The sequence below is a fragment of the Hetaerina americana genome, unplaced genomic scaffold (assembly GCF_022747635.1).
Source record: "Hetaerina americana unplaced genomic scaffold, ioHetAmer1.1.p SCAF_76, whole genome shotgun sequence".
In the NCBI taxonomy this organism is placed as follows: domain Eukaryota; kingdom Metazoa; phylum Arthropoda; class Insecta; order Odonata; family Calopterygidae; genus Hetaerina; species Hetaerina americana.
The window spans coordinates 493,946-510,315 of record NW_027287383.1 but is presented as its reverse complement, the minus strand read 5'-3'; the positions used below and the strand labels follow the sequence as shown (position 1 = coordinate 510,315).

The window sequence follows — 16,370 nt, the reverse complement described above, 5'->3', positions numbered from 1 at the left end:
TATGGAGGCAGGAAAAGTGGATGAAGGGGGTGTTGACCGGCAGTGGGATGTTGAAGACTGTGATAGAGGGGAGAATTTTCGGCAAAAGAGGAAAGGGAAGGAACAGGATAGGGATGTTGGACGGGATGAAGGGAGGAAGAGAGTACTCAGAACTGAAGAAGGATCTGATGTAGAGTAGGATGTTGTGTTTTGCTAGGGGTCACAAATTATTTAATTAGTAATTATGTCCATCCAAACCTACCTCAACCGGTAGATTACCAAATAATAATACAGTCAATTGCAGTTAGTTAATTTTGAGCATTGTTTTCACCTGTATCTAATTCGGAAATTGCTATTTCCCCTCCCTCGAACCCAGCCAAACCCGACACCAGACTGGGAAAAAATAAGTTCTACTACTTCTGGTTCAGAACTTGTACTCTAGATTTCACCCAGTTAAACTTTCCAAAACTTCAAACGAGTTAACATGTTTCTTATGGACATCAACTGAAAACTGAAAAAAATGCAATGACGAAAAAAATGCAATTAATTACACTAGTCAGTAACGTAGCCAGTCAACATACGCTACTAATTTCTGGCATCTATGGTTGTGCTGAGTTTAGTCTAGTTTATCTTCAAACACAGACGCTTTGAACGGGTGAGTCAGGGGTCCGTGGGTCCAATCCAAGACCTTAGCAATCCATTTTGGCGCTCTTCCTGCAGCAAATATTTGTTAACCCCTAATGATCGAGTGACATGAATATGTTGACCTGGTTTACTTACATTTGTGGAGTAAACTACACACATGTATTCACATGCGAACATCGACAGTTAATTCTGAATTGTTCGAAAGTATCTACCACAGCAAGTAGGAGAAGCATTCCAATATCAATTAAGATATCATCCTTCCATCCATCCAAAAATCAGTATAATACACCTCAATGAAAATTATTGAATAATAACAGGAAGTCACGAACATTTAAGCTTTATTTATTGGCACAATATAAACGGAACCGTTTACTGGGAGGAAATTCTCAGGAATAAAACGGTATGGTTACTGAGGTCCCCCTCAAATATGACCAGCAACTAAGGAAACTACTTGAAAATGCTGAGAAATAAGTTAAACATTCGGTGATGAAGACGAATCGATTTCAACTTAACCAAAACTTGTCTGCCGGAAGCCACAAAATTAGAGGTTCTCATTCATTCGCTCGGATAGAGAAATTCGTGCAAAAGCGTCTGCACTTGTATCTTAAACATGCTCTGGTCCTTATCGCTCAACTTTCGCATGTCTCTCGTCACCGAGAGGAAGAAAGGATCAACTTCCTCGACACCCCTCTTAGCCCGCAGCCACTCCCGCAGCTCCTCGGACAGCGTCGAAGCCCTGAGTTCCCGCCTACGGTACTGACGGTGGTGCATCGCCTCCGGGAAAACCGCGGGCCAACCACTTTCTATCCCGCTGCCGGCGCCTCCGACCCACGGCTGCTCCACTGCGGGTGCTTTATTGGGCGCCCTCGCAGCAACCGGCATGGAGGTCGGTGGCGCGGGGCTCGAGACGCCCTCGGGGTCGACGTCGGCCGGCAAGGCAGGCGTCGCGGCCGGCGACTGCATCGTCACCGGACTCCTAGCCTCCGAAGGTGAAGGGAATCTGTTTGCTGGGGAGGATTTCCTGCAACACGACGGAAAACGGTCAGCACGACACTAGTTACACTATGGAGATAGTTCCAGCCTTCGCTCATGGTGAAATATTTCGGAAGGGATCTCAACAGACAGTAATATTCCCAAGGGCAGGTTAAAGCAATTTTGTAAGTACGGTGCGGTCCAGAGCTACAGTTAATGGAGTATATAGAAATCAAACATTTGATTGTGAATAAGTACATTGTCAAAAGCTAATAAGTGGCAACTATTGATCATTAGCCCCAAAAAAACGGTAGGAAACAAAATTGATTGGGTTAGTTAGAAAACTGAAGGGTAAAATTATAAACCTGCTATAAAATACTACGGTGGATGAAATTCACCAGTCACGGTAGGGGATGTAATTTCTTGTGCCACCCACTGTTACGCAGGAAAACCTCGCGGCCGAAAAATCAGCACAATTCCAGAGACACCACCATGGAATTACACCAAGGTCATCCAGTCAGGAGTCAAAATTTTATTTACTAGGATACCACGTTCGTTTATATGACTGGGAAAAATAATTTAACTCAATTAATTCAACAACGCAATCAGCATGGACCGTGGTCAGTAAGCGGATTCATGGAATCAGCACTCTCCGGAAACAACTTCAGAAAGACATGGAAGCCATCAGAAATCAGTGACAACAGCAAGTACGGTAAAAACATTAACGTATACAACCTAAACATATTTGTTTATTAATTTGGATCTAGCGAGTTCTCTCTTCCCTAGCCCGAACCCTGGAAATTTGGAAGAAAGGTACGAAACAATTATATGGAATGGTGAATCAAGTGATGTAATTATAAATAGAATTTTTTGCTCATAAATATATTTGACTTTCATTATTCATGGATATGATTCAAGAGACGCAAATATATTAATAAAATTGAAATTCAATCAATAGCAACGGAAATTATAATAAAACAAGGACAGAATGGTGAATAAAAGAGAAAAATAAAAGCATATACCTATTAAAATGCTAGAAAAAAACTTAAACAAATAATATAGATATACCAGAGACCAGATATGGCACAAATTTGGAAAGCTTTACCGTCAACTATCGGGCGGATTCAGGTACGCGGCTTAAAACTGTCACAGCTTGTTGATTGGGTGATGGCTATCGAGATGGATGGTTACATCCTGGCCATCTAGATTGTGGAGGACCCCTTTGAGGATGGGGGTGGCGAACTAGGGATGCAATTAGAATAAATATGTGGGCAATACCCAAACCTTGAAAGAGGGAGCGGAGGCATCAGGATTCCGGCTAGAACAATATTTTAATGTCAGGGTACGTTCATCCAGTGGAAATCTTTCTCCGACTTTGACGCGTTACATTCCTTTACATTGGGGTAGCACGCAATTGCAGAATGGAAAGCAATGGACATACTGTTGGCCCGTTCTAAGAAAGGGGAGCAGGGAATACTAGAAGGGCGACATGACGTATCTGGTCACTTGTGCATTCTTCAGAGATTGTTCATGAAGAAACTTAATGGCACCAAGTATAGTTGAAGGTGTACTTTAACTTGGAGGAACAGGAAAAATAGTAAGGTAACAAGGTAAATAGTTTATGAATAACGGCTGGGTAAGTTTTGTGAAAGCTGTTACTTGGGCTACACTATATAATAGCATTATAAGGAGTTTCGATTTTCAACAATTCATTGTGCTATTGATTTTTCGGCTGAGAAAGTAAAACCACAAATGAAAGAAAAAAGTGGGAAATTGTCAATTTTGAAACATTTCAACTCCGTCTTGTGAAGCTATATAATACATCCATACGAGGATTTTTGCATTAACTTTATACCTAGGTGCACAGAAATGACAATTAGCAGGCACATTTTATAGTTGACAGTCAAGAAATTGAATAGAAAAACTCCTTAGAACAAATTGTTAAATCACCAACACGGGGCCACAGCATACTAGATATATTTGTGACTTCTATGCCCGAAATCATTACAAATATTGAAATAATGGACAAAATCAGTGACCATAAGGCTATTTTTGTAGAGTTAAAACCTAAGATCCTGAAAATAAACAAAGAAAAGCGTAAAATATACCTACACAACAAGGCAAATTTTAACGGACTACGAGAATATTTAAAGATAGAATTACCAGAATACAAGACAAAAACACTGACAACCGATACGGAGAACACTTGGAAATATTTCTTAAATATTTTACGCGAAGGAATGAAGACGTTCATCCCATCCAAACTCAAATGCGACAGTAAGGAACCTAGATGGTACAACGGGGAAGTCAGATCGGTATTAAGAAGGCAAAGAAAGCTAAAGTCAAATTTCAAAAATAGTTTAAAAAGTGAAGATATATTTTATTTGAATACATCCTCAAAGAAACTAAATGAATGTCGTAGTCAGACGAAAAGTATTATGCGCACAGCACTACACTCTTTTAAATCTGAAATGCTAAGCGAATATCTTGAGGAAAATCCAAAGTCATCCTGGTCCTATATTAGGGATATACAGGGTAAACGTCCAACTGTACATTATTTGAAGACGGAGAACGGAGAAATTATTACGGATAGCGTGAAAAAGGCAAATATTTTAAACCATTTTTTCCAGAGCGTCCACAATAAAAACACAAACACACCTAACGATCCTCCACACCCACTCGGGGAGAACATGAGCGATATTACCCTGACCAAGCAGGGAATAGAACATTTGCTCCGTAGTATCAAAGCAAACAAAGCACCTGGTCCGGAAGAAATACCTGCTGTAATATTGAACCTGATGATATTGCCCCGTTTTTACACATTGTTTTTCTAAAATCGATAAGGAAGGCGCAGTACCTCGCGACTGGAAACTAGCCCACATAACTCCCATCTATAAAGGCGGCGATAGGGATAAACCAACCAATTACCGACCCATTTCCTTAACATCGATCTCTTGTAAATATTGGGACATTTCATTGTCACTAACATTATGAGATTTCTTGATGATAGGAAAATACTAACCCACAACCAGCATGGATTTAGGAAAAGCAGATCTTGTGAAACACAACTAGGTCTTTTCATTCAAGATATACTTAGATCGGGAGAAAACAACGCACAAGTCGATGCAGTATTCCTAGATTTCAAAAAAGCCTTCGATCAAGTCCCACACAATAAACTGTTTCTCAAGCTTAAATGCTATGGAATCAAAGGGAAAAGTATTAATTGGATTTGAGACTTCTTGTCAAATCGCAAACAAATAGTAGTCATCGATGGGTTGCGCTCAACGGATAGATATGTAACTTCGGGCGTCCCCCAGGGAAGTGTAATAGGGCCTCTTCTGTTCTTAATATACATTAATGATTTAAGCACAAAGGTTAGTAGCAATCTGAGGTTATTTGCTGAACACATGGGGTGGTATACAGGGAAATAAGTTGCCAAATAGATCGCGAGCTACTCTCTGAAGACTTAGACACAATTTCGGAATGGTGCAAGAGATGGAGATAAATACTTAACATAGACAAATGCGCAGTTTTGAAATTTTGGAAGAAAGGAAGTGGGGAACAGGACATAAACTACAAAATAGAGGGTTCAGTACTGACTACTGCCAATCAAGTTAAATATTTGGGGGTAGTTTTAACACCACGCCTTTCATGGGGAGCACATATCAGGACAATATACGGAGTAGCTTTGAAGAAACTCGGCTTAATTAAACGGGTGGTGGGGGGATGTACTGAAAAAGTTAATGAGAGGTGTTAGTTTGCTCTAGTTAGACCTCATTTGGAATATGCCGCAAGTATTTGAGATCCTTGGGAAAAAAATTGGCGAAAAGCATTAGATAAAGTCCAGAGAAAATCCGCTAGATTCGTTAAAAATTGTTATGATAAGAACACAAATATGACAGGTCTCTTAGGGGATTTAAGCTGGGAGCCACTTGAAGTAGGAAGAGCACAAGCGAGACTTAAACTCTTAGAAAGGTTCAGAACAAATGAGTTTAACGATGACACTAAAGGAATTATAATGGCCCCACACTACTTAGGCAGATCAGACCACTAAGATAAAATAAGGGAGATAGAATCCAGTGCAGATAGATTTAAATACTCATTCGTTCCCCGAATAATTAGAAATCACAATAGCAAGATACTAAAGCCACTTTAGGATTATTGAAACATTTAATTTACAAGCCGGAACGAAATTAAACATTGCATAGATATCAGGTATATTTGTAGGTGCATGTGTATGTTAGTTGGTAGTTTGACTGTTTGCATATGTGTAGGGTGTAAGTGTTCTTGCATGAATGCATGCCATGTCTTATTTGTGGATGGTATAAATTTGTGGCTTTTACATGCGGTTTTTCTTCTTTCTTAATTACGGGTGATGTCCTAACACCCCCCGCCACACGACCTTGCAGTGGCTTGCGGGGTATTAATTAAATGTAGATGTAGATGAAATTGATTAAGTCGTTGCGAATCCATCGCCATAATCAACGGAGTATACAATTGCTTCTTTCTCGTAGACGCCGAAGAGTACATTTGCCTCTCGATACTCTTTGAAGCATTGCAAACAACCTCTGTTGGAGTTACGGAGTTATTGCACTGAATGAGGCCACTGATTCGTGGCCTAGCTCTAAACTCGAGATTATGTTAAGCTAATTCTAATGAGATTGGAGTGGGTTCAGTTAACAAGCCTGCAAATCGGTTAATACGAAACCACATTTCGCTAGACTGACTTTGCTCACTTGCGGTCAGGACGCTGGTAAGGATTCTTAGACAAATGGCGCCACGAATTCGGGAGAAGATTAAGCCAGGTTGGTAACTGGCGACATGAGAGGAATGATTTCCGGAAAGGTGGCGTAACCCCGGATTCATCCTTTGAAAGTTTTCTTTGGACAGACGAAATTAAATAAATTTATTTTTTTTTGTTAACAAAGATTCTACTTAAGCTGCTTCTGCTGATCATTAGACGTCGAATATATATTCTGTCAGTCTCTTTTTGCTATAAGTCCAAATAAAGTTAGTTTTTTACTCTAATTAGTTTGGATGCTAATCAAACATTTTGGCAAACATATTGGTATAATTTTTCAACAATTTTAATAAAAATAAATGTCGTTTCGATATTTGCTGTCATGATTTCATCCAACAATTTTGATATCAATGAAATGTTGGAATACAGGTAGGTAGGCACTTTGCTACCGCATTATTACTGATTTTAAATAGGAAGCGATTTACACGCATTGGATTATTAAATAATCGTCTTCTCGTGGGTGCCCTTGGTCGTGTTTGTGATTTTTTTACTTCCACAATTACAGTTAAGAATTTATGAGTTCTTTTGCAATAGTTGCAGCGGGGCATAATTGAATTATATTTTATTATTATTGGGCTCCCTGAATTATCTTTAATTATTGCTCCTTATTTCTTCATCACAAGTAATTCCCATGATCATTATATTGAACCAAATTACTAGCATGACGTAGACGAGGGGTATTATTTCCTTTTTGAAATGAAGTATTTGAGGCCACTCCGGTTATGAAAAATAAAATACAGTAACGGAGGAAGATACACTAATTTAGATCCATACAGACAAAAGTTTGAGAAAGGAGTTCGTATCGGAGAAAGATGTTTATGAGTAAACAGAAAAATACTAAGTTTCCCGGGAGGCAGTCTATCAAAAGGTAACGGATGCATGCATGGAGAGCAAAAGTGCGTTAAAAAAATCGGGGAGAATCATTTATGTCCAGCCTCTTAGTCGAACGTTTCCTAAGTCTTGCGGAAATACTCCCAACTTTTCCAGAAATATCAAATGGCAGGACTTCTCATCAGGATTGACAGATCCTTCGGCTGAGTTCCTGGCTTCAGAATTAATGATGTTTTTTATGTTGACAATAAACGTGGTCTAACTTTTGCGCGGAAATCTACAGTCGGCGCTTTTCGAGACCGAAGGCGTTTCAAGATCTCGAAAGAGATGGCGAGACGTTTCGATTTGAAATTAGCTCTAGAACATCACGAGATTTCCCATAAAGTCAAATATTACCCCCACTTGTTGCACGTGACGCATGAACTCATTTGCAGTACCTTCAGCTCAATAATGGCGGCTTACTAAGTTACCACTGAAGGAGAACACCATGATAGTGGAAATCTCCCCTGAAATTTCCCGAAGAAATTTCCTAACACGATCGCTTAGCGATTGACAGAAGAGTCCTTGGCCTTTCGTTTCCTAGTGGTGATAGAATTTAAATTATGATACATATTTTTACTGGAAACATAAACCGGAGATAAGGGATAAAGCAAGTAAATATGGTCATTTTGAAAAATCTGGTGACTGAGGTTGATAAATCAATGGCAAACTCGTTATTTGGAAACAAGTTAGTCAAAAACTTTAGAATGCGCATTCTTTATTGGGAGGGGGGAGCATATTTCATTAACATCTTTCGTATAACATCAATCATTAGAAACGAGTAGAGCTGCAAACACATACTATATATCGCCTCTTAATTCGGGAGTCAGTGTACTCGAGGGAATAGAAGCGAAAACAACTGTAATCCCGTAAAAATAAGTGGTTAATAAGCAGTCAAAATTTTCCACCAGCAGTACAAATAAACTGGGGATAAGAATAATTATATGAGCTACAAGTTCAGAGAAATTAATTAACAATTAAAAACCGATACACGGGACGAATTCACAGGATGCGATTTCTTCCAGATTCGGTTTACCATTCATTATACTAATTCACATACGCGGTGGTTCATAGCAAATTACTGTTTTTATTTTCAATGCGGAAATATTTCACATGTCACAATTTAGCCTCTTTTTAGTGATATTAAGACAGTTTGCAGTAATAATACCTTAGAAACAAAGCGACTGTGTAAAACAGAAGCAATTAATATATTCTTTTAATGTAATATTCTCAATGTAATTATTTTAATGCGAGAAGAGATTAATATTTCAACATAATTAAGAATGTTATTAGGGATCATTAAAACAATTGATAAGATTAAGACAACTTGATTTTGTTACTGGGGTGGGTCTCAATGTCTGCCTAACCCTGGTTGCAGAAAATAGCGTCTCTGAGCACATTTACCATATTTGTTTTGGCCAATCGAGTTAATTACGTACTTAAGTATCTGCAACAACGTATTTCTGGTTTGTGTAAAACTATTTTCCGAACGTTTGGAAATGTAGTAGCGGATATGAAAGTCAATAGAGCATCAAAAGGCTTAGAATAAGGAGACATTCACTTCGAACACCCCTTCTAAAACAAACGGCCATTGCACTGACACACTCGGTTACGGGAATCCGCTTGTCCATATGAACCAACTCCAGATACTATTAAAAAGTAAGAACTTGCTTTTTTTGGCGAATCGTATCACGATGGAGATCATAACAACATCAAGGGACATAATCAGTGTGGGTGTGCTGTATTTTAGAAATGTGCGGGCAAACTTAATTCAAATCTTATATACTGAATGCTGCTCTAAACAGCTAACTCTTCACAGGGTATCCATGCTAAAAAAATGAAGTATTTGATTATTAGACCATATATCCATAAGCTCCTAATAAATTTTCAAATATAGCCTCTGTTAACCATAGTTAATAAAAATAATACTGGCAGTAGAGTCTTTATTCCTAAAGGTCTCGTCGTAGTCTTTTATTTCATAGAATTCGAGAGTCTCTTAAGCCGAAGAACGAGAAGCAACCTCCAAGGGCGCCTTTATAACATACGCACGCTCTGTGTCACGTAAGTTTTGCGCCAGCAAAAACTTGATTCCTAGAGACTGATGTCCTTCTGAAGCGGACGTTCACTTAAGGCTAAGATTTGTGTAAGGGATCGTGTTTCCAACAGAGAAAGGGTGACAAAATAGGTGACAAAAGTAAGTACGTTATTCACTCAAGGACGGTGGGCAGACTCATTTTTCAGTTACTCTACTAAGATACTCTTCATAGAGCAGAAACAATAATGGGGTGCATACTCTTCCGGATAGGCGTAAATACTGATGCAAAATGAAGTACCGTAACTGCGGAATAATATTTCAATTGTGAGCTTTATTGAAAGAATTTCGACTGAAAATCGGAAATTACATAAATTAAAGGGAAAAAGCGGAGTAAAACGCCGTTATTACATAGTCTCTACTTCCGAAAGCAGTTTGAATTAACCGTAATTGAACAGTTAAATGAGTTTATATATAATTAAGGCTATCGCATTCTGTGGTCTCCGAACTACGATAGCTCATAACCGAATCTATGAGACCGGTTCAGTAAGGCGCTCAAATTTTTACTTTTGTCTTGATGGCTAATCATGACTATAGGTGTTACTACTTTCATTTCAATTCCGATTAAAAATTATACAGCCTTAAATATTTTCCTTAAAAAAGTTCCTTTTCAAATAATGAGTATCAAATTATGTACAATCCATATTTGTTCCAATATAATTGAGCTAATATCTAATGGTAAAAATAACCGAACTTACCTTTAAGACAACTTTATCACATAACGAAATATCTTAAAACTATGACAAACAAGCGAATTCACAATTAACTCAAAGAAAATTGATACCACGAAGACCATTTTTCACCAGCAAATTTAAAATGTAATAATCAAAAGAGAAAAATAATGAATGTAAAATAATAGAAATAATCTTTGCATAAACTGCTCCTACATACCTAAGTAGAACTAGCTTAAATTAAGTGAGGAGGGGAAGATGGTCAACGAAGGAGATTCTAGAAATTCGCGGACTTCGGAGGCACCTTACTTGGAGCTAAGAAAGTTTTGTTTAACTTAATTAGTACGCGTACTTTTATTGAACCGAATAAAAGAGGTGAAAAAACACACACACCCGTTATAATGTGAGGAAAAAAGAATGCTATTTAAAGTTTATACCTCTACGAACTTACCGAAATGCTGTCAGTTGGAAGAAAATATGTCACTTGGAACGTACGATTTTATAAACATGTGCATTATGAGCGTCGTCAGATGACACAGGCCTTCATTGAACGTGGGTTATATCTGTGATTCAATCGACTGCCCTTAAATCGATTCATACATTCATGATAACATGGGCGACTAAGCAATAATCATTAAAAAATCATGTTATCATTTCAAGTCTCCCCGTTATCGTTTTCCCTTATTTAAAGCATTTTAATGTAATTGATTGCTAATTCAAATAGCTCCTCTCGAATATAGCGCACTCTACGAACTTACACGCCGACATGCACTCTAAATTGACGTAAAAAACAGCTGTAGAACGATAACAAAATAAATTAGGATGATGGAACCTAGACGGTTAATAAAAAAAGATGCCACTTCACAGCAAAACTTACCTGACATTAACAAGACGTTGCGCAATCGCGCCATTGCCACTCCGACTACATAATCTGGGAGAAGAAACATCATCGTCTACAGCAGCCTTCTTCCCCCCATCCTCATTAGTCCTCTTGGGGCCTGTTGTACGTTAATGCTTCATCTCTTTGTGGGGCATCCAATATCTCTCCGTCCCTTGGGCTTTTATACGAGAGCTGATTTCGGCAGTCTGCATGAGACCACTCATTCATTGAACATGTTGTTTCTGGTTGAGTCTATACTTATTTAATTTTCCATTGAAAAGATGCCTAGCACCTATCTTACAGACTAATTAGCAATCGATTTTATGAAGTCTTTCACGGAACGGAGAAATTTCACTTCTGCAACTTGGATTTTCAAAAGATTTTTTTGATGGCGTCCAAGATTCACCATTATATAGAAGGGAGCGTACTGCCGCTAGTTTATAAAATTTTCATTTCATTTCTTTCCTCATTTTGCTTTTAGAAATTCTTCCAATTGGCTCCCTTCAATTGCCGAAAAACTACCCGTTCATTTTCGATACCCTGTACGCAGTAACTGGTGAACGATGCATCGCATCCTAAATGTTTCATTTACTTACTACAGACACTGATCACCTTAACCCATTTCAAATCATTGTGAGATTTTTCCGTTAACGCCATCAGATTGATTTTTCATCACACTTTTCAAATTTTAACTCGGTGACTGTTAGTTGCTGTTTATATGTAGACAGCCCTCTGGAGACATTGCCGGTCATTGTTCTACTATTCTGGCCGTAAGCGAAGAGGATAATTTTGAAAAACGTTCATTATAATTCAGTTGTTAAGGAGTTTTTATTTTACATATTGCCATCAGATTATCAGCAGATAGATTAAAGAGTGGGTATGAAAAGCTGCACCCTTTTCTGACTCCTTGAATAATAACAATAAGTTCAAAAGTACTTTAATCTTTATTTCTTAGTTAAATTTAATGTTTTTCTCGTTGAAAGAGGTTCTAATCGCTTCCATTATATGTAGCGGGAATCCAATGTCCTATAATACCCTCACTTACTACCTTGATCAAAAAGTTCCCGGAATAACCACCGTGTGGCGCTCCCATCGTTCCGATTTGAGTTCTGTTTTTTTTGTTAAATTGGTACATCTGTTGTTGATATTCCCTTTAAATCTTAGTGTCATAACTTGACATTTGCAAAAGTTACGTAGCCAAGAGTACATCTATCTCTGTGTGTGTTGGCGATTTTTTACAATTTCAGAAATGGATTTAAATTTGCAACAACGAACTTGTATTAAATTTTGCGTAAAAAACGGATTTAGTGGCGCACGGACGTTGGAAATGTTGGAAAAGTGTTTCGGCAACGATTCTCTAAAAAAAACGGTCGTTTACCAGTGGCACGAGCGGTTCAGAAGTGGTCGTGAGTCAATCGAAGATGATGAACGCAGTGGCAGACCATCGACATCGAAAGTCGGTGAAAAAATTGATAAAGTAAAAGAAATGTTGGTCAATAACCGCAAATTAACCATCAGAGAAATAGCGGAGGACTTGAACATTGCCTATGGATCCGCCCAAGACATTGTGGTTAATGATTTGGGTTTCCGTCGTGTAGCAGCAAAGTAAAGACCTCAATTTCATGCAAAAAAGAGACCGTGTTGACGTCGCAAAAGACATGATTTGCGAGGCTGAATCCGATCCCACATTCATCAAAAGGATCATTACTGGAGACGAGACGTGGGTTTATGAGTACGACACGCAATCCAGACATCAGGCAAGTGAATGGCGTTCACCAAATGAGCCGAGACCAAAAAAACCACGTCGTTTTCAGTCAAAAAAGAAGGCAATGCTGACGGTTTTCATGGATTACAACGGTGTAGTGCATCATGAATTTTTGCCAGAAGGCCAGACAGTAAACAAAGAGTATTATTTGGGCGTTATGAGACGTTTGCGTGAAGCAATTCGCCGAAAGAGACCAGAAATGTGGGCAGAAAACTCGTGGATTTTGCACCATGATAACGCACCGTCGCACAGTGCTATCATTATTCGTAATTTTTTGACGAAAAATGCAACAAATACCATCCAACAGCCACCGAATTCACCTGATTTGGCTCCCTGTGACTTCTTTCTGTTCAATCGAGTTAAAAAACCATTACGGGGAACGCGTTTTAGCAGCCGAGAGGAAGTAATGGAAAAATCGCAGGAAGCACTGATGGACATACCGAACACCGAATATAAAAAATGTTTCGAGGATTGGATCAAGCGCTGGCATAAGTGTGTTGCAGTCGATGGGGATTACTTTGAAGGGGACAATATAGATTTAGATGAATAAACTTGTATTTTTAATTTTCTGAATAAATTCCGGGAAATTTTTGATCAAGGTAGTATATGATAGAAGAAACGTCCACGTGTATTACTTTTCAAATAATATAATTCCGGCGATTTTTGAAATAAATTAAAAGGAAACAAGCAATGCCACTGAAAACGATTTTCCTCACAAACCAAAAAAATTTAAAAAGAAAAAAAAATAATGTACGCTTCCTTCGTACGGTCTACGCATTATGCGATAACATTTCCGAATCTCAATCCCAAATCCAATCAGGTACAAGAAATGAAGCACATAGAAACGGAAAAATAGCGACAAAAACGTTAAAGTTGACAACAGAGCAATATTTTTACGGCGTCTACGTACATACCTACGCTTGTTATATTCTCATTATTATTAAGAGCGGTCTACCCGCTTCGGGTAGGTTTTTCATGGATCTTGGCAAAACACCCTATTGTAGCCGTAAACTTTGATTAACACGACACAAAAAATTTTCTTAAATCCCATATCACATATTACAGTGACTCGTTCTTTAGCTTTGCTTAATTTCTAACTCCCATCATTCCATCCAAAATGCCTATTCATTTCTGCTCTCTACCCCGCCTTCTCAGTTTTATCCCATCCACCTATCCCATGGGATGCGGTCTTCAGCATCCCATTGCCTCTTAGCATCTCCTGCATCCACTTACCCTGCCTTCGAATTTCACTTTCGTTTAAAATGTAGCAATTTTAATTAATGCTATCTGAAATCATGCCAACATGTACGACGTATGTGTAGATCAGAAGTTCCCTCTTCTATAATCCTAGATGAGGACACTCAAAGAACTACCCCGAACAGTATTTTCGGTAAATTTAAGTGGCCCATTAAATTTCATTAACGAAGAAAAAGGTCATATCATAGGCATTTATGTGACCGAATCCAACTTACATGGGAGTGTTGAAGTACTCGTGCAAAAATGACATGCGATCCGTCCAGCGCCACTTCGCTCTCTTGGTTGCATTCGAGTTGTCGGCTTCCATGTTCCTCTTCTGTCTTCGGTAGACACTCCTCAAGATGTTCCACTTGTCGTGACACTGTATTTCTACAAGTGAACCAATAAATAAAATTAGTGCGAGTAATTTTAGAAATAAGATGTTTAATTTTAATTTTACGGGTTTTATCCTAAAATATTCACCTTGCCTCACATTTTAATTGTTAATTAAAGCTATATCAGCCAATTACCTAAGAATATATCGTTTGTTCTTTCATAGCTCCTGTGCTCACACACATTTTTTGAACAATTACTTTTAAATGAGGTATTTACATAAGCATTGAGGGTGTATATGTGTGAGTTGATATCACATTAAAATTTGGCAATTTCCTTATTTATATACACGCAGAATTAAGTTTTACTAAATTGTATGCAGAAGAAATGTTAAGATTAGAATGGGGAGGGAAGCATACTTTGTGAAATAAATGTGGGCAGTGAGATAATTAAGACAGGTTTACCCTAGGCCTAGCATTAGTGAGTCAGAAAGCCTTCGGATTTCATTTACTATCGTATGCTTTAAAGGAACAGTGCACGGGATATGGAACGAAGGTTAACCACAAGACAACAAAAGTAATAAGATTCTCGAGAATTAGGAAAGCCCAGTAAACAGTACAAAATGGGCACAGCGATGGAAATGTTAGGAAAATTGAGATAGAAAAAGAAGCATTTAGCAGAAGAAAGTATTGATGACAGGTACACTTTCTACATATGTGAAGAATATAGTAGTAAATACTTTAATATTGAGCGTAAAACTTTATGGATTCGACACCTGGCCTTTGAGGCAAGATGTTTGGCATAAATTGTAGGTTTTTGAGATGTGGGTACTCCAAAGAATGGAGAAAATACTTTGGACAAGGTGGATGCCGAACACAGAGGTTTTAAATAGGGTGAGCAAGGAGTAAAAGTTGCTGGATGGAGTTAATATTTGAAGGCAGTGAGATGCTGAATGCTGTGATACGAAGAACGGAGAACGTGGTGTACGTAGAGGAAGAAAGAGATTTGGGATTCTAGACATCATGAAGACGGTTAGAAGTTACGAAGAAATGAAGAAAGAAATATAATGTAGGGCAGATATAGAAAGTGCTTGTTTTAAGTAGAATTAAATATGAGTTTGGGACAGTCCAAAACATACCTTTCTATAGCTCGAATACTCTGAATGAATAGCTCCAGAATTTCTTGTAGTTGGTTCACGTTTTCAGACAGGCATACATTATGAAGACTTCCACTTGGGTAATATTACTGTCAACTATTTTAGCATCTTTTTACATGAGAATGAGGAATGCTGCTTATTCAATGAGTGCACACTCACATCATAATCATTTGTAGTTAAAGTCAACCTGAATACGCAGGAAAATTGGCCAGAGAAACTGTAGTCACACGAAGACAATTAACTCGGATGGAGAACCCGGAAGTGCAGAGACAAGCAGTTTAACGCCTCGGAAACCTTCGTACGAATGTGTAGTTAAAATATTTAACTCGAACTAAAAAATATCCAAATGAAATTGTGCCATTCAGAGTACTCAATCTAGTATGCAAGGTAAGTCGCAAAAGAAATGCAATTGAATTTCCCGCGCCGATCCTATTGGTCGGAGTGGCATCGAACCACTTGAAGTAGGTTGGGGGACGCTATACTTTGCCGCGAAACTGGTCTCGGTGCTCCAACCGAGCGGAACTTTCAAGTGACCTTTTGCAACGTACTGAAAATGAACGTCATTATTTGGGCAACGTCGCCGATAATGAAACCTGGGTTTTAGAATACGACCCAGAAACCAAACGCCAAAGGTCTGAGAGGCACACCGCCCAGTCCCCCAAGCCCAAAAAGGTAAGGATGAGCTAATCAAAAGTGAAAACAATGTTCACTGTCTTTTTCGTCAGTAAAGATTTTTGTCCCTCAAGGACAGACAGTTAACGCTACCTACTGCATGTACGAAGGGGGACCCAAAAGTAACGGGAATTGGGCTGCGGTGGGGAGCGAGAGTGGGGGAAGCCTTTGTTTGGCCGGTCGTACGTCAGGCTCACGCCACCTGCGTCAGCATGCGCAGCGCCGTCGCTGTGACTGGATCGGTCCGTCCGTGAGAGCTGTTTCAGTGAAATAACGTTTTTCATTTCGGCGAAAAACG

General features: G+C 38.7%; 1 protein-coding gene across 2 annotated transcripts in view; it reads right to left on the bottom strand.

Moving 5' to 3' along the window:
- Nucleotides 1-978: 978 nt before the first annotated feature.
- The window catches only part of LOC139697427 (uncharacterized), a 49,177-nt gene continuing 33,785 nt past the window's right edge, over nucleotides 979-16,370 (bottom strand). For both annotated transcript variants that reach the window (XM_071596131.1, XM_071596130.1), the window contains exons 2-3: nucleotides 14,148-14,301; nucleotides 979-1,645 (exon numbers count right to left, since the gene is read on the bottom strand). In XM_071596131.1, coding sequence (XP_071452232.1) covers nucleotides 1,180-1,645; nucleotides 14,148-14,301 — 620 coding nt within the window. In that variant the 3' untranslated portion in view covers nucleotides 979-1,179. The remainder of the gene's footprint in view (nucleotides 1,646-14,147; nucleotides 14,302-16,370) is intronic.